Source organism: Clarias gariepinus, chromosome 24 (genome assembly GCF_024256425.1).
Source record: "Clarias gariepinus isolate MV-2021 ecotype Netherlands chromosome 24, CGAR_prim_01v2, whole genome shotgun sequence".
Taxonomy (NCBI): domain Eukaryota; kingdom Metazoa; phylum Chordata; class Actinopteri; order Siluriformes; family Clariidae; genus Clarias; species Clarias gariepinus.
Genome location: NC_071123.1, coordinates 21,298,937 through 21,318,556, shown reverse-complemented (window position 1 = coordinate 21,318,556; position 19,620 = coordinate 21,298,937). Strand labels below are relative to the sequence as shown.

The 19,620-nt window shown below is 37.9% G+C and overlaps 2 protein-coding genes across 2 annotated transcripts; both read left to right on the top strand.

Annotated features, from left to right (window-relative positions):
- Nucleotides 1-1,477: 1,477 nt before the first annotated feature.
- LOC128511921 (tropomyosin Por p 1.0101-like) lies at nt 1,478-7,755 on the top strand. The gene is made up of 10 exons (XM_053484972.1): nt 1,478-1,495; nt 2,159-2,223; nt 2,843-2,992; nt 4,478-4,627; nt 4,989-5,072; nt 6,715-6,864; nt 7,056-7,139; nt 7,260-7,442; nt 7,622-7,708; nt 7,750-7,755. The coding sequence occupies exons 2-10, from the start codon at nt 2,179-2,181 to the stop codon at nt 7,753-7,755; spliced, it is 939 nt and encodes a 312-aa protein (XP_053340947.1). The 5' UTR covers nt 1,478-1,495; nt 2,159-2,178.
- A 2,096-nt stretch (nt 7,756-9,851) lies between these two features.
- On the top strand, nt 9,852-12,410 carry LOC128512088 (myosin-13-like). Its single transcript, XM_053485216.1, has 6 exons — nt 9,852-9,998; nt 10,140-10,223; nt 10,359-10,529; nt 11,000-11,086; nt 11,223-11,399; nt 12,289-12,410. Exons 1-6 carry the CDS (start codon nt 9,915-9,917, stop codon nt 12,358-12,360), a joined length of 675 nt encoding a protein of 224 aa, XP_053341191.1. The 5' UTR covers nt 9,852-9,914; the 3' UTR covers nt 12,361-12,410.
- Nucleotides 12,411-19,620: the final 7,210 nt, after the last annotated feature.

Genomic DNA, 19,620 nt, shown 5'->3' with positions numbered 1-19,620 from the left:
TAAAATCATATTTATTTAAATAAAGACAAACCTTTCCTAAAATAGTGTGTAAAAATGACTCTGCCAACTTTTAACGTCGGTAAGAATCTTCTGTGACACACTCACACTATGGCATTAAAGTTGAAGATCTTGCTATTAATGCTTTGCTATTAATAGTAATTATATTATTATTTTATTAATAATATTCTGTTATTATTTTAATACTTTTTACATGTTTTTTGATTTACACCAATATTAGAATTACTAGTAAGTAATGATGATCAAGTTTTCTTGATTGATTGATTTTGTTCGTTGTTTGTTTGTTTGTTTGTTTGTTTGGTCGCATCTCCAAGCAGGCTGAACTGTAACGGTAAAGCCCTGAAAAAGAGTTTATAAAATAATAAAGCATTATTACTATTGTTATCACCTTTAGGGATACTATGATTACATTTAGGAGTGCTTGATGTAGATCTGTATATATATACAGGGTGGGTGAAAAGTAATTAGGCATTAAAATTGGTAATAATGTCCATATTTCTAATACAAGTTTATTGAAACAAACTGTTCTTTATTGCAAATCATTAAATTTTAACATACAGTACAGTAGGCACCGGTGGAATCAACCAATTTCCCCAAACTGCCGGGGATGGAACGTACAGTCTTCTAAAGGATATTGGGATATTGAGGACCTCCTGAATCTGTGCCTCCGAGTCCTCCAGTGGTCGAGGCTTTGCCCTGTAGACATCCTTCTTTGCGTAGCCACACAGGAAAAAATCACATCGAGCAAATATTTTTGTATAAAATTCTCTCTGTATATTAGGAATATTTCTTAGATGTGAATCTTTGATAAAAATCACAATTCAACATCAGCATGAATAGAATAAACATAGCTGAATTCCATAAAGTGTATTAATCATCATTAAGAGTCAACAATGAAAAAAGAGTTTTATCAGCCATTATGTAAAGAACTGAACGATCCATCAATCATTTCAATAAAGAAAATAAAAAAGAATAATACAAAAATATATAAATCACTTCAATATCTGGCCCTAGAATAATATAACAAATATTCACAACACAGTTTTATGTTTGTTGTTTACTTTGTGTTATATACTATAGTATAGGTGTCATATACTGTATATCGTACAGTTTGATTTAGGAAGATAAATAACGTGACTAACCCGAGCTGCTGAGAGGATTTTATAGGAATACATTAAATAGAATTTTAAAGCCGCCACTCAAAGGTGTTTAAACGCTGTTTCAGAAATCTGTTGGCTGAATAAACACCGTTTCGTCGTGTTTTACCCCCGCTACACCCCCACTACCCCCATACACCCCCACTACAGCCCCGTGTCACAGGGGGTCTCAGGCGCGGCACAGAGCGGGGTCGGGGTCACGTGATGCACTGCCCGGTCTTAGTTACGTCATTCACTGACTGCCGAATAAAGGAGCAGGTGAGAGGTTCAGTGATTATATTAACTTAATACTGCAGCTTTCTACACAACGATCTACCAGGGTAAATCATCTCTCTCTCTCTGTCTCTCTCTCTCACAGACACACACACACACACACACACACACAGTCTACAGCGTCTCTCTCTCTCTCTCTTTTTTTCCGATGTACATTATATTATTATGGCGAAACAAATATGGCCAAAGCTCAAAAATAATTCAAAAGACAACAACAGATATAGATAGATTTTTTTTTTTTTTAAAGTAGGGGCATAAATTATATACTGTATACCCCCCCAAAATATATTTATATAATATATAAATATTATAACACTACATTTATTGCTTTATGTTATTTATTGATATATATATTATAATATCATGACAATAAATAGATAATAGTATTCATATTATATTAATAAAATATAAAATAAGTGTGTATACATTTTTTGGAAAATTCTGTATATGTAAAATACACAGATTCAACTCTGCAGTCATTAATAATTGAGAATATTATACCTGGTCCAATATTTCATAAAATAATAATAATAATAATAATAATAATCTCTCTCTGCTTATTATAACTTTAGACTGAATTTATATATACACTACATAAGTCATATATCATATACTGTATAAAGTACTTACCATATTTTTGTTCATGCATGTTTGTGTTTTTTATATTGTTTTTTTTTTTCAATGTGAAATTTTATATATTTTGTATTTAGACACAGAGGAGACAGCGTCCATGAATGTTTCTTCACCAGGTCCAAGCATGAAGTCTGAGGTGGAGGTAATTTCCAAACCACAATATTTTAACATACAAAGCCTGGCTTTTTGTTAATAATACACAAACATACACTCATACAGTACAAAGTAAAATAAAAAAAAGAGAGATAAATATAGGTAATACACTTATGGTCAGTTACGGTAATATTGGTAAGTTTGGTTACTTTGGAGCAGGAGAGTAAAGAGCCTCATTGTCAAGTGAGGAAGCAAGTTTTTAATAATAATAATAATAATAATAATAATAATAATAATAATAATTTGTCTGGAGAGTGTACACTGAAGTAGTTATTGACGGTAAACAAACAACAACAAAAAAAACACTCCTTTTGTAGCTTTTTCCCTGGTTTAAACCTGCTCATACACCCTGTGTTACTGATAATGATTACTAAAGTTATACTATTTTGTTCAAAGATAAATGGGTCTGTACCTCCTTCAGTGTCCTTGCTGTCTGGTTATGCCGTAAAATTAATAATATTTTATGATTGACTTTCTTAAATTAACACAACTGTACTCATATTTTGGGGGCTGGGTCTGTTCTGACCACCGATGAACCGATTTCATTAAAAGGGTCTGAATATGGGTGGAAGTAAAATAAAGACAACCAGCTTTGATTGATCTTTCAGGAGTCTCTCACTGAAGCTCAGAGCAGATATGAGCAGGCGATGGAGACGATAACTCAGCTTGAGGAGATAAACTCCACCCTGAAGTCCAAAGTGACCACACTGGAAAAGGATCTCTCTCAGACCCGGTTAATGTGGAAAGACCAAATCAGGGTAAGTGAGCTCTTACAAGATAGTTAAGTGTTTGTTGAACAGCGGTGGCAAATCTCAGCCAAAGTAGCCACAAAAAAATAAGGTCATATTTTAACATGCACATTAGGTTTATCGCAAACTTGTGGCTAACTTTGTGGTAAACGATTGTGAACAATTTATTCTAAGTTCGATTACTTGCCTCAGGTTTGCCAGATTGTGTGTGGTTTGCAGCAAATTTTACAGGACGTTTATTCACAGCAAATTACGTTTGTGGCAGCTTGCAGTAGATTTCTGAGTAACTTTTTTTTTTTTTTGGTGAATTAACATCTTCCATCTCTCTGGAAACCAATTCAGCATACAAATGGACTCCAGAATAAACGTACTGCACTATAATCCACTTAATATATATTTTTTATAAACCATTAACAGGAATAACAACAACACAGTGTAACAGGACAATAACTCACTCACTCATCTTCTATACAGCTTTATTTGCGTATCTGGTATTCAGAGTCGCAGGGACCTGGAGCCTATCCCAGGGCACGAGGCAGGGTATACTCTGGACAGGGTGCCAATCCATCGCAGGGCACACACACATACACACTCACACTCTCATTCACACACTACAGGCAATTTGGGAAAGCCAGTTATCCTAACCTGTATATCTTTGGACTGTGGAAAGAAACCCATCAAGCACGGGGAGAACATGCAAACTCCATGCACACAGAGACGGAAATCGAGCCTGGCCGGGAATCGAAACCGGAACCCGGAGGTGCAAGGCGACTACACCACCACCATGCTGCCCAGGACAATAACAAAACTGAGTAGTGAAATACAATTACATACTCAGAGTTTCCCATACATAGAGTATACTTGGGCAAATGCAGTCCTTGTAAACATCACTTTTAGTAGCTGGGTAGCTATATTAATATTATGCTAACTTTAGCTTAACAAACAATTCAGTATATTGAATACAGATTATTGAATATATTCGATTTTTTTTGTCTTAATTTTTGTTGCGCTTCTTAAAACAAGCACCAATCATTTTATTTTGAGAGATAAACTTGGGAAAGAACTGGTGTGTAAATGTGCAATGTAAAAGTGGCACAACAGTTTAATATTAGGAAAAAGTAATTAATAAAATGACTACTGGCAAACCATGAATACTTTCAGTGTTGCCAAAAAAAATAATCATGGCAAACATGTAGGCCAGTATTCGCCACTTACTTGGCTGGAAATTTGCTGCTACTGCCAAGCTCGTGGCAAATCAGTGGAGAACAGAACGTGCCAGATATTTGCTGCTAGTGGTAAACACTGGCAAACTTGTGGCAACATAATTTGGCAAATAATTCCTTAGCTGCAAATTTTTCACAAATTTGCTGAAAGCTTTCTGCAAACATTTCATTTTTGTAAGCAGTCTGTTTATACAGTAGAATTAGTGATGTATGAATGCACCAAAATATATAGAAGTAACATAAAGCCAACAATCTTTGTTTGCTCTTTCAGGAGTCTCTCGCTAAATCTCAGAGGAGACATGAGCAGGCAGTGGAGAAAATTACTCACCTTGAAGAGATGAATTTCATCCTGAAGTCCAAAGTAACCGCATTGCAAGAGGATCTCTCTCTGACACGGATAATGTGGAAAGAGCAAATCAGGGTAAGTGAGTAACATCTGGAATCATCTTTGAAAAATCCTGTCAGAATCTGTGATGTTAGCGTTGAACTGTGAGTTACACCAAAAAGTGTATGTACTCGAGAAAAAAGAAGTTTTTAAAGGAAGTGACATGGTTCATTGATAGAACATGTGTAGCTCAGTGTTTAAGGCATTTAAGGGCTGACAGGTTCAAACCCCACCACCACCAAGTTGCCACTGTTGTGCCCTTGAGCAAGGCCCTTACCCCTCAACTGCTCAGATGTGTAATGAGATAAAAATGTAAGTCGCTCTGGATAAGAAAGTCTGCCAAATGTTTAAATCTAATCTGAACATTAGAGCTTTGGTGTCTACGGCTGTGTTTTAGGAGACGGAGCAACAGCAGGAGGCTCGTGCTAGACTGGAGTCCCAGTGCAACAAGATGGAGGAAACTTTAAAACAGCGACTGACTGTAAGTTTTTACCTCACACAAGGTCATGACTGCTTTAGTATGCTGTGTGTCCTGATTGAGTCTTTTTCCACAAATTTATTCTGACAAGTGATGTCAAGTACTGAACTCAATACACTGGTGAGTATTGTTGGCTTCGCTGGTTAAAATGTGTTCTTAGTTTTATTAAAAAGGGATCTTTGACCATTCCACAATATTTCTAGGGCATCCAGAGTCCTGGGTCCTCTCTAATGCACTCTCCTCTTCAGCTCACCCAACACGTTTCAGTTAAGTTGGAGTCTGGGGACTAAAATGGCCATGAGAGGAGCTTGATTTTGTGTCTGCTGATCCATTTTTTTGGGTCATTATCCTGCTGAAAGACCCAATGATAACCCAATGACGACCCATCCTCAGCTTTCTGACAGAGGCCATCAGGTTTTGATTTAAAATCTCCTGGTATTTCAGAGCGTTAATGATGCCATGCAACCTGACAAGGTTCCCAAGATAAACTCGGGTCCTTCCTTACTTGACAATGTTTTTGACTGTTTCAGTTGTTTCAAACCTATTTAATGATTCTTGTGACTGAAGATATGGGTAAGTTTAGGTGAGTCGCTCTTTTCTTGTAGCCATTGCCTTATTAAGGTCCAAACAACATCTGCCTTACCTTGAATGGGGTGATCTCTTGTCTTTCCCATGTTAAAGAGTGGATAAGAGAAATACGTAGGTCTCTGTGTCACATCATATTTATACCACAGGGAAACAGGAAGTATGAATTATTAATTAAAAGTTTCTAGATATTTTAATCAACTTTATAAACTACAGTAAGAAGGAAAAAAATTTCAAATACATTTAATATATATATATATATATATATATATATATATATATATATATATGGTCATGGATTTTTTTGTATTTTATTTTTCGCTTGTGTTAAAGGTTTGATTTTGCTACAATTTTATTTATTAGAAGCCTAAGAACATATCTTAACCAGGGGTGCCAATTATAATGACCAGCAATATTGTGAGGTAGTGTTATTGATGAATACTTAAGTAAATTTGTTAGGGTTTAATTCTCCTCTACATAAACAAAGTTGAAATTACTTTAATTATATTTACATTTAGGCATTTGGCAGACGCTCTTATCCAGAGTGACTTAAATTTTTTTATCTCATTAAATATCTGAGCAGTTGAGGGTTAAGGGCCTTGCTCAAGGGCCCAACAGGGGCAACTCGGTGGTTGTGGGGTTTGAACCTGGGATCTTCCGAACTATAGTCCAATGCCTTAATCACTGAGCTACTCCTGGCCCCAAGATAATTATATGTTGACCTCCTTGTCCCGAAAGGAATTTTGTCTAATTTAGTTAATCTTATATGGTGGCTTAGTGATTAGCACTGTCGCCGTGTGCCTCCAGGGTCCGGGTTTGAGTCCCACCTCAGGTCTGTATGCAAGGAGCTTGCATGTTCTCCCTGTTCTGGGTGGGTTCCCTCCAGGTTCTCCAGTTTCCTCCCACAGTCCAAAAACATGCACATATATATGATTATTTTAATAAATTAACAGAACTGATATCATGTAAACATTTTATCATCTGTTCTGGCCACCAATTAGCTAATTTCCTTTAAATGTACGTTAAAAAAAAATATAATAAGCTTTGCTTGCTCTTTCAGGAGTCTCTCACTGAAGCTCAGGAGAGACATGAACAGGCAGTGGAGAAAATGAATCACCTTGAGGAGATGAACTCCATCCTGAAGGCCAAAGTGACCACATTGCAAGAGGATCTCTCACTGACACAGATAATGTGGAAAGACCAGATCAGGGTAAGGGAGAAAAATCTGGAATTAAACAGATCCTTTCAAAATTCCTCTGAGAATATGTGATGTGACTAATGACCACATGTACTTGGGGGGGATACAAATTCTAGTTTAAGTTTAAGATTCTGTGCTTCATTGTAAATGTGAACATTAAACACTAGATTTAAAGACCTTTGGTGTCTCCGGCTGTGTTTTAGGAGACGGAGCGACAGCAAGAGGCTCGTGCTAGACTGGAGTCACAGTGCAGGGAGATGGAGGAAACTTTAAAACAGCGACTGACTGTAAGTCACACCAGGTCATGAGTGCTGTAGTGCTGTACACTGTGTGTCCGTTAATCATTGGAAAAGTAAAGTCTTTTCCTAATGAGTGATGAGTGTGTCAAGTAGTCTGTTTGTGTATAGAAAAAAAAATTACAGGTCTCTCAGGTTGAAGCTGAGCACAAATACAACAAAGCGATGGAGTCCTGTGCCCAGCTGGAGAATGAGAAGACTGAGCTGCTGTCCCAGGTGATCACACTGCGAGGATCAGTGCAGCAGCTGGAGGAAGAGCTCTCAGTCACACGCACAACATGTGCTGCAGTGAAGGTGAGTAAGATGATGAATGTATGAAGTGAGGACTCGTGATGAATTACTCTACAGGCAATATGTACTTAACCAGGATATTATAGATTTTTTTTAATGTATGATGGTAACTTTTACAGAAACAGTGATGTCATGGAAATGTGAGGATTAAGCACTAATGATTAAACATCTGACTGTTTCAGGAAAGTGAGCAAAAGCAAGAGGTTGGCCATTTTCTGAAGGCACAGAGCAATCCAGTAAATCAAACACACTATGATAAGCTCCGAATGGTGAGAATTTCTTCTCATGTAAAATTCATGAATGTGTGTAGAACTAATCATAACCAACAAGCCTTGATTATACTCCCAGCTGAGACTTGTGTCAGATACCCAAAAATGTGTATATAATATATTCTTTCTGTAATAGTTTTTGCAAGAACAGTATTGTCAAGTGCATTTGCAAAATCCGTCAAGCACCATAATGAAACTGGCTCTCATGAAGGCCGTCCCAGGAGGGCGAGACCAAAACTTACCTCTGCCGCAGACGAGAAGTTCATTTAGAGTTATCAGCCTGAAAAACCTCAGATTAGAGGCATTATGAAGTCTTTACAGAGCAGAAGTAGCAGAAACATCTCACCATTAACTGTTCAAAGGAGATTAATGCATTTTTGGACGCCTTTAGCATTCCTTTACAATGTAGAAAGAAATAAAAATCAGGAACCATCATGGAGTTAGAAAGTGACCCCAAACTTTTGAATGGTAGTGTATACTGTCTCAAGCTCAGTCTGAAGCCCAATGAATGAATGTACAAGTGAAGATATTCATGCAAACATACTGTACCATTCAGACTCTGTTTAAATTAATGTCCCTTTTGGAAATGTGTAACTCCACTTCCCACACTACTGTCTGGTCCGGAATCACAGATAATGGATCCATCACTATAAAGGGTTGAAGGTAACTGTTAACAGCTGACATAAGATTAACACAGAGTAAACACAAAGCTAAATCTGAAGAAATTTAAAGTACTGTAGGTTACTAAATTAGGCTGTTTTTTATTTAGAATTTTGTAACAACAGGAGTCTCGTGAAGGTGCAGATCTGCAAAAAATTGCAACAACGATTTTCTGAACAGGTAGATCCTCAGGAAGCTATGCAGAAGGTTTTGGATAGGCGTATCTGTGGCCTCCCTTATACAGGGTTGCTAGGCGATGCCGCCTTGGGGGTAATCAGGAGAAATGCGAGACACCTGGCCACATGCCTACTTAAAGCCCCCGAAAACTGTAAAGTGGCATGCGAACATTAGGTAGCACCAGGTATGAGAGTAAATCACTCCGGTATTAGAGCAAAGACAAAAATCAAGATCAAAGTGAAAGGCCAAGAAAAAGAAAAGATAAGGTCCATGAAAATTTAAGAAAGTTGAAAAGAAAAGAGAAAGCGGCATGAGAGAAAGAGACAGCATGCCCAAACAAAAGAGTGAAAAGATAAAGAAAAGGGAAAAAAACGGGAAGAGATAAGAAAAGTAAAAGCGAAAAGATAAAGAAAAGAGAAAACCCACAAGAGGGATAACTTCATCTAGAGCAGACAAGGGAGTTTTGTGTTTTGGTTACAGTGCAAAGAGACTTCTTTCTCTAAAAGACTAGGGATCGCTCTGCTGTAGGTACTTCAGTAAGTCTTGTTTCATTTGTGTTAAAAACCTTCGTTACCTCCAAATGAGAAGGGCTTTCCCAAAAGTGCACACTGTCACTCCCACAAGCTCACACTACACTGTTCCTCTCCAAGGTTCTGCACAGGGGCTCTTACATTCATTATAAAATCTTGCAGCGTGACTGTTAGCGTGCACCTTGTAACAACTTAGGGGGCCTACGATTAGTTGGGACTACGGTTCGGAAGATCCCAGGTTCAAACCCCACAACCACCAAGTTGCCACTGTTGGGCCCTTGAGCAAGGCCCTTAACCCTCAACTGCTCAGATGTGTAATGAGATAAAAAAAAATATATGTCAGTCGCTCTGGAAAAGAGTGTCTGCCAAATGCCTAAATGTAAACTTTACAGTTAAAATTTATGTTATTTAGATATTTTGATTCCTAGCTATCATATTTAACACATATTTTTACTTTTACTAGCTGGGTAACATATTTACGTTATACTAACATTAGCTTACCAATGTAGCAAAATCCACAGGCAGGTTGCAGGTAACTGGATGAACATTTAACAGTTAACCTCATACTGGGAAAACTAACGCTCTAAGGAAAGTCTTCATAATAATAACAATAATAAATAACATACTTTTAGATGGGATTATATGAGAAGACTGAGGAAAAAGATTAGGTTTGGCCGCTAGCTTGTTTGACCGTCACTAACAGCCCAAGCATGAGACTGATCCCCTGTAAAAAGTGGTGTCTCATAACTCTACTGTATGATATAATCTTTCAGGAGTCTCTCTCTGAAGCTCAGAGGAGACATGAGCAGGCATTGGAGAAAATCACTCACCAGGAGGAGATGAACTCCATCCTGAAGTCCAAAGTGGTCGCATTGCAAGAGGATCTCTCTCTGACACGGATAATGTGGAAAGACCAGATCAGGGTTAGTAACATCTGGAATCAAAGAAATTCTTTTAAGATGCTTGGTTTCATTTTAATAAAAGTGACGTACCTCTTTGTACTGTGGATGCGCACAATCAGCACTTAGGTTTAAAGCACTTTGGTGTCTACGGCTGTGTTTTAGGAGACGGAGCGACAGCAGGAGGCTCGCGCGAGACTGGAGTCACAGTGCAAGGAGTTGGAGGAAACTTTAAAACAGCGACTGACGGTAAGTTACACTACTGTAGGTAACTGCTGTAAACCGCTGTGTGTTAGTTGTTCATTGGAAAAGTATGTAAATAACTAGCCTGTTCTCACAATTTTATTCTGATGGGTGATGTTCCAAACACCTGTTTGTGTGTAGAAAAAAAAATTAAAGGCCTCCCGGGCTGAAGCTGAGCGAAAATCCAACGAAGCGGTGGAGTCCTGCGCACAGCTGGAGACTGAAAAGACAGAGCAGTTGTCCCAGGTGAACGCACTGGAGGAAGAGCTCTCAGTCACACACACAAAATGTGCTGCAATGAACGTGAGTGAGGTAATCATTGCATTTTGGAAAAATGTAAGAACTTATAATACTCGTTCTGACATCACATAAAGAAACAGTGGGGTCATGTACAGTAGGCAGCACGACGGCGCACTGTCGCTTGCATCTCCAGGGTCGGGGTTTGATTCCCATCTCAGGGTCTGTGTGCATGGAGTTAGAAAGTTCTCCTCATGCTTGGCGGATTTTCTCCTGGGGATCTGGTTTCCTCCCATAGTCCAAAGACCCAGAGATTAGGCTAATTGGTGCTCCCAATGAATGCGGGTGTGAATGTTGACCAGAGTTCCTATCACTGTCGTAACAAGGGAATGGTAATCAACATAGGCCTCCACGGGCCCTAGTTGGACTACAGAGATCTTTGGATGGATGGATGGATGGATGGATGGATGGATGGATGGATGAATGGGTGGTGTCATGTAGATGTAAAGATTAAGCACTTAAGATTAAACCTCTGGCTGTTTCAGGAGCATGAGCAAAAGCAAGAGGTTGACCATTTTCTGGAGACACAGAGCAATCACATGAATCAAACACACTACGAGAAGTTCCTAATGGTGAGAATTTCTTCTTGAATGTGCATGTACAGTAAAACCAATACCAACAAGCCTTGATTATTACTGTATATTTCCAGCTGAAACTTGTGTCAAGTACTCAAAAGTGCCTGAATGTTTGTATAAAATACATGTATAGGTCCTACTGTCTGAAGCTGAGAGGAAATATGATGAAGCGATGTTGTCCTATGCTCAGCTACAGAGTGAGAATTCTGACCTGATGTCCCAGGTGAACACACTGCGAGGATCAGTGCAGCAGCTGGAGGCAGAGCTCTCTGTCTCACACACAAGGTGTACGGCAGTGAACTTCAATGAGGTAATCTCGTAAAAAAGAAACGTCCTCTGACTTTCAACTGTTTTTACTTTCAGTAAACTTAATGTGTAAATATTTGTATGAACACTAAAAGAGTCAACACCATAAAAACATAAACTAAAAATGTTTCACATTGTGTCCCTGAATGAAGGGAGGCTCAAAATCAGAAGTACCAGTGAGTATCTGGTGTGGCCACCAGCTGCTTGAAGTACTGCAGTGCATCTCCTCCTCATGGACTGCCTATTGCGGACAGTCTGAGTACTGATGGAGGGATTGTGTGTTCCTGGTGTGACTCGGGCAGTTGTTGTGGCCATCCTGTACCTGTCACGCAGGTGTGATATTCGGATGTACCGATCCTGTGCAGGTGTTGTTACACGTGGTCTTCCACTGCGAGGATGATCAGCTGTCCTTCCTGTCTCCCTGTAGCGCTGTCTTAGGCGTCTCACAGTGCGGACATGGCGATTTATTGCCCTAGCCACATCAGCGGTCCTCATGCCTCCCTGCAGCATGCCTAATGCACGTTCACGCAGATGAGCAGGGACCCTGGGCATCTTTCTTTGGGTGTTTTTCACAGTCGGTAGACAAGTCTCTTTAATGTCCTGAGTTTTTAGAACTGTGACCTTAAATGCCTACTTTCTGTAAGCTGTTAAGGTCTTAATGACCATTCCACAGGTGCATGTTAATTAATTGATTATGGTCAATTGAACTTGCATGGAAAACATTGTTTAAACCCTTATATATAATATATATATATATATATATATATATATATATATATATATATATATATATATATTATGTACAGTGTAATGATAATTTTTACATAAAGAAACAATGGTGTCACATAGATGTGAAGATTAAGCACTAAAGATTAAACTTCTGTCTGTTTTAGGAGAGCGAGCAAAACCAAGAGTCTGATCATCTTCTGAAGGAGGAGAGCGATTCAGTGAATGAAACACCTTGATTATTATACTTCCAGCTGAAGCCTTTGTCAGGTACTCAGAAGGTCCTGAATGTGCAACTGTATATATGTTTTTACTGTCTCAAGCTGAGAGGAAATACGGTTCAGTCGGTTCTGATCACCGTTGAGTCAATTTGGAGGTAATAAATCACCTTTGGATGCAATAAACAAGAAATAAAAATAAACGTGAAAACATTACACAGTTTAAATCTTTATATGTTTTATAAATTAAATCTTTGCAGTTTTATTAAAATGTACAGTGGTGTGAAAAAGTTTGTTCAATTACTGATTTTCTATTTTTTTGCATGTTTGTCACATGTGGAGGAATTTTGGCCCACTCGTCTTTGCAGAATTGTTGTAATTTAGCCACACTGGAGTTTTTTTTGAGCATGAACCGCCTTTTCAAGGTCTTGCCATTCAGATTAGGACTTCAAAGTCTTAATTTTTTTTCAGCCATTTAGAAGAGGTCACAAACAGATGGCTGGACATTCTACTTCAGGATATTTTGGTAAACAGCAGAATTCATGGTCTTTCAGGTCCTGAAGCAGCAAAACAGCCCCAGACCATCACACTACCACCACCACTTTATTTTCCTGTTGATATGGTACTGTTGGTGGTTCTTTTTCTGGAATGCTGTGTTACTTTTACACCACACATAATGGGACACATACAGTACCTCGCAAAAAAGTTCAACTTTTGTCTCGTCAATCCACAGAGTATTTTTCCAAAAGTCTTGGAGATCATCAAGCTGTTTTCTGGCAAAACTGAGACGAGCCTTTATATTCTTCTTGCTCAGCAGTGGCTTTTCATCCTGGAACTCTGCCATGCAAACCTTTTTTGCTCTTCAGTCTCTTTCTAATGTAGAAGTCATGAACACTCACCTTAACTATGCCAAGTGAGGCCTGCAGTTCCTTTGATGTTATCCAAGAGGTCACAAAAGACCCTACAACGAGTTGTCGCTGCGCTCTTGGGGTAACTTTAGTTGTCCACACTGATTTGGTTTCCTAAAATTGGTTTAACTTTTTAACTAAGAAAATTCTCCACTGTTCCATGTTTTTGCCATTTGTAGATAATGACTCTTACTGTGGTTCGTTGCAGTCCCAGAGCTTTAGAAATGGCTTTATAACCTTTTCCAGACTGATAGATCTAAATAATTTTTTTTCTCATTTGATTTCGAATTTCTTTGGATCTCTGCATTATATTTAGCTTTTGATGATCTTTTGATCTACTTCACTTTGTCAGGCAGGTCCTATGAGGTCCTTATGTGTTTTAACCTTTAAGTTGAATCACAATAGAAATGTACTTTTTTTGTAATATACAGTTACGAATAACGAACAGTATGATAACAGAGGTGTCATTTATACAGTCACAGGCCAGAGACCGTTTATGTCTGTAAGTCCCTTATTCTCTATCGCTTTCATCTTCTGTTCATGTTCAGCTCCAGTGTTCTCAGACAGAGTGATGCTGCGTTTTAGAACATTATTGAACATATATATCCCTTCATCAGTGAGACTGATTCCTGACAAACTAAACACTCTCAGGGTCTTCATCTCTCTCTCTCTCTCTCTCTCTCTCTCTCTATGTGATGCTGGCATCTAGTGGTCAACATCAGGAAGCCCATGTTTTCATTTTATTTATTTGTTTTAATTACTTTTAAAACACTTCTCATGCTCTACAATTATGACTTGGGGGATCATAATGAAACACATTAAAATGTCTTCTTACCATGCTAACTGTGCTCTTGTTAATATATGGGGAGGTGAATGGGCTTGGTTTTCAAGTTAAAAGGTATGCACATGCACGGATCAGAAAACTCTGTCTCTGCTTCAAAAAGTGATCTGTCCTAAATAAAGTTAAAGGTGTAATATTTTACACACTTGGTTGAGTTTTGGTGATCAGCTTCTCACAGGTTATTACGAGACCCTACTGTAAAGCTCATGCACTGATCTACTACTGTATATTGTTTTACACTCTGGCAAAGAATCAGGGAGTGTATTTAGTAAATGTCCTTTAGATCGAGTGTGGTACTCACCACAGAGCAGAGCAAGGTTTTACTTTTTTACATGACCGAATGAAGGAATAAGTAAGGAAACAGCCACACAACACTTTTTTTTTTAACGAGATGGCCAGGTAGTTATAGTGATAGAAAAGTGCCTTTAAGGTTAACTGTGTGATGTTTAAACCCACAAACCACCAGTGTTAAGTTAGACCTAGCAAATACCCACAAATACGAGGGGCGTTCCAATCAAACCTGCACTCCTAATTAAATTTCAAATAGATTGATATTTACAGAAGACCTCAGGCACAGTACGATGATGAGACTCTTAGCCGCAGCAAAAAATGTGAATGGAGCAAACATTTTAAAGGAGGCCGTACGTCAGTGAATTATGATCCCGGCCCACTGTAGTCATTCCTGATCCTTAAAAATTGATGGATAGCTTATTACCAACTTGCAGAAAAAATGCATCTGTCTGTGGTAACTGTACACACAATCATTCACCAACACCACCTCTACATTACATAAACTAGACTGGGAGTTAATGCCACATCCCTCATACAGTCCTGACCTTGCTTCAAGTCACTTTCACATGTTTGGATCATCACACAAACCACTGAATTTCCTTTTTTTGGTTGTTTTTTGGGGGGAATTTTTCCCAGATTTTCTCCCTAATTTAGTCGTGTCCAATTCCTCCCAGTCACTACTCGCTCATGCACCTTTTGGGGCGGCGTAACACACTCGGAGAACAGCGCTATCCATTTCTTCCACTTGCATGAGCTCACAGACGCCCTGATTGACTGTAGAGCCGTGATTAATGTGGAAGCTCTAAGTACCTCTCATTCCTCATCTCTGAGAGAGCTCGGCCAATCAGCTCTCTCTAGACCTCCGGCTGCGAGAGGTTACAGCATCACCCGGGAATCAAACTCGCAATCTCCGGATGATAGGACAAGCACTTTACCACTGCACCACTCAGAGGCGAATTTCCTTTTAACATTAAATTAAAAAAAAAAAAATTTATCCTCGCTTTAATTTTTGTTGAAGTAAATTCTTAAATTTTTTTTAATATATATTGTGAACAATTAAACTGTGAACAGACATTTAAGTGAAATTTAGAATTTAGGACACACAAAAAATAAATATTTATCACAATTCAGATCAGGTAAGGAGAAAAGTTTCAGCTAGATTTTATAAGCTCTACGGCCTTAATCGGTTCCAATGGTTACATTAATATACAGTGGCAAGAAAAAGTATATGGACCTTTTGAAATTATTATATAGTTTATATATAATATATATATTTATTATTATAGTTTTCTGCATTAATTTGTGATAAAATGTGATCGGATCTTCATCTATCAAGTCGAGTATTGACAAATACAATATGCCGAAAATGTCTCTATTGAGAACAACCATAAAAACCTAATAGGGCCAGTGGAAAAAGTATGTGAATCCTTGAGTTAATGACCTCAAAAAAAGCTATTTGAAGTCAGGTGTTAGCATACCTGATGTCTTGTTAAGAAAATGAGTTTGGAGTTGTGGACTAAAGCTACTTGGACTGATTAAAAACCATTCAAAGTTTGCTCCGCACAAAAATAATACGCTAATTTGAGCCATGTCTCGCCTTGTGTTTCAGAGAATCTATGATTAAGTATCTTGATTTCAACAGTCTACAGTCCCAGAGACACTTTGGGACTGTGGCTACCAGAGGTGTGGACTTAAATCATGTGACTTGGACTCGGGTCAGATTCGAGTCATGAATTTGATGACTTTAGACTCGACTTGACAAAATATAAAAAGACTCGCAACTCGACTTGGACTTTAACATAAATAACTCGGACTTTCACTTGGACTTGGGCCTATTGATTTGTAAAGACTTGCTTCCTCCCATAAAAAGCCCAAAGATAAAAAGTATGTTAACACTGTCCGCTCCATCTCTCTTTATGTGTCTGTGCGCGTGTGTGTGACAGAGCGCATGCGCACATTCGGCACGACATCCAAAGTACCGTAGATTCTTTTGATTCGACAGCGTCCAACGTGACAACAACGTGAACGCGCCAGTTCGCGAAATGATACCGAAGGTAGTTTCGTTTGGCTATAAAAAATTGGTTATATGCGCGGACCACTGAGCTTCTACAGAACGCAGTAAAGGCCAAAAAGGAAATTCTAAGCCATCAGGATGTGTTTCCCTTGTTATCTTGGACATATTTGTTCAAATGTGAAAAATCTGACCCGGCTAGTAATTCTGAGCTAATGAAAAGCAAGTACATGTCCGATCCATCCAGGCTCTGCTTCTCTTCATCTTTAACAGCTTTGCAGTTTTTCCTTGCTCCTGGAACAAATTCTTCTTACACGTTCACAACTTTAAGTACTTTCTGACAAGAACAGTAAATGCACAACCTTAGAACTTTGAGCTGCTGAAAGACTCTCACGCAAAACCAGATCCTGGCTTCGGTCATGAAAACATCTTCACAAAATCATGTAAAAAAAAAAAAAAAAAAAAAACACTTTATTTCTCTTTTAAAAATGAAGACAAATTACTTTAATGTTGAGGTTAAAAATTTAGAAAAGCTCCGTAAAAACATGACAAATGTTTCTAGACATCTCAGTCTTCATCACTTTGGAACTAATTTTTAAATTAATAGATGTAGATTTAAAAAAAAAAAAGAAGCTGGAAATGAAAATTATTGGGATGTTATACTGAGCTTTACAAAGATACCTGTGCATACGAGTGTTTGTGCGTTACACAGATACTATCAGCCCTTTGAAATAAAGAAGTAGAAAGGTCAGGCCTGAGTCCACAGGATATCAAACACAGGTTGTGATTGAAGAGCCAGAACACAGACACTTACATGGTAAACACTGACATTTATACTTTATACTAGAGCGCAGTTTAATTCTCTATTCTGATTGGTTAATAGCTGTTCATTAAGTTAGTATAACAGCATGGCTGAGTCAGGAGTCTTTATTTTTATATGTGATTTCTATTGTAACAACTTACACAGGGAATTAAATGAATGACAAACTTACCATAGGAAATAATAGAAACTGAGATAATGAAATGATTCGCTCTGCAACACAAAATATTCACATAAAACTTAATACACAATATAAAGTAGAAATAAAACCAATTATCCTGCCTTTGAATTAATGTACCTTTCGAAAAAACATGAGTGGTTTGAGGGAGAGGAAAGAAAAAGAGGAGGAGGAGGAGGAGTTATTATGTAAGATGACTTTGACACACACACACACACACACACACACATTAATTGAATCACTGGAATCTGTTTCTTTTTGCGTGATGGACAAGGAACGTCTATAATGACTCTTGTTTTTGTGGAAATGTGACGTTGTATTGTCAATAAACAGATTAATCTGCTGCACTACTACATACTTTTTAACTTTTTTTCCTACCGAAGGTCGTTGTTGCAGTACAGTTGCTAAGAAGAGTCTATGCACTTGGTCAAAAAAAAAAAAATGCTTTATGCACGCACACATATGTGGTCACAATGTTATAGTAAACAGTACATGTGCACTGATACTCGGCATGGGAGACGATTACCCACAATCCCGCAGCGCGAGAGAGAGGAACCATTGACTCAGTTGTGATCACGTGATGCTCGGCAGACAAAGTGCATGTGTACTACAGTACTCGTATATCAAGACACTGATGTTACATTTTTGCTCATCTTGCAAAATGCTCACAGAACAAGTTATTCGCAATCCAAGGTTCCACCATACATGGTTAATTTGTACACTTATCCCACATTTTTACATTTTAAAATGTACATCTCTCTCAGTGCAAATTTTCCTTGCAGTAAAGTCCTTCAAAATCTCTGTCTTTCCACTCTACACTACCTTTATTTGTTTTTAGGTCAGGAACAGTTGTATATCCATCTCAATCCATAGCATACTGCATTATCATCAATGGAGTATATTTTTGGGGAGTTTTTTTTTATGTAAATCCTTAAAAACTACTAACAATAAACAGCACATTAGAATACTGTATATGAAAGAACTTTATCGGAATCTTTCTTTCATAATGGCCCCAAATAAAAAGGTTTGGAAAACAAATTTGAATATCAGTTTCTGGCACGTCATTGAGTGAAACAGCACGAGCACACAGTGGGATATACAGTAGTTAAATCATACAGCTGTGTAATGTGATGACCATGATCTGATTATCTTTTCATTTCATTTTACAAATTATTTTACACCAAAGCCTAACACTATCGTGAAAGCTGAAGAGGGCTGAAGAGAAAAAAAAAAAAATCAATAAAAAAGGTAGCCTTGGAAAGAAAGCATCTGCTCAAAGAAGTTAATTTTATTTATTTATTTATATTATTATCATTATTACCTTCAGTGGATACTGTAATATAAATGCGTTTATGTTACATTTGGCAGTTCAAGGTTTTCAATAACGGTCAGCCAAGAACAGAAAACAATAAGATCGCCTGGTCTGATGAGCCTCGATTTCTGCTGTGACATTTAAATGGTTGCGTCAGGATTTGGTGTAAACATGAAAGCATGGATCCATCCATGTATCAAAGGTTCAGGCTGGTGTTAGTGGAGTAATGGTGTGGGGGAGATCTTCGGGCCATCCTCTGGACCCCTTAGTATTAACTGAACATGGTTTAAATGCCACAGCCTACTGACCTTATGGTGCTGACCTTATCCATCGCTTTATAACCACAAGATAATGCGCTATGCCACAACACAAAGCTAAAATCATCTCAAACTGGTCTCTTGAACATGACTTTGACGTCACTACATTCAAACAGCCTCCACATTCATTACATCTCAATCCAGTAAGATCACCTTTGGGACCTGGTGGAGTGGGAGATTCACATCATGGACGTGGAGCCGACTGGGTGATGCTCTCATGTCAATATGGACCAAAATCTTTCAGGAGTGTTTCCAGCAACTCGTTGAATCTACTGTATGCAATCAAATATAATGGCCATTCTAAAGGCAAAAGTGGGTCCAACCGGGAGCAAGAAAATTTAATAAATATGAAGACAAAATTAAAAAAAAGTGAAAATAAAACATGAAATAAACATAGTATGTCCATATTATACAAAAAAGTAATTAATTTACTAAAGATGAATTTAGATATACAAATAATGAAAAAAAATACATTCATGATGCGTAAAAACAGAAGCTATGCAGTTGTGTTAGTATTACAAAAAGAAACAAAAACAAACAGCCAAATAAGGATATTAGACAGTTAAATAAAGAACAAACAATTTCACATTTTTGTGTTGTATT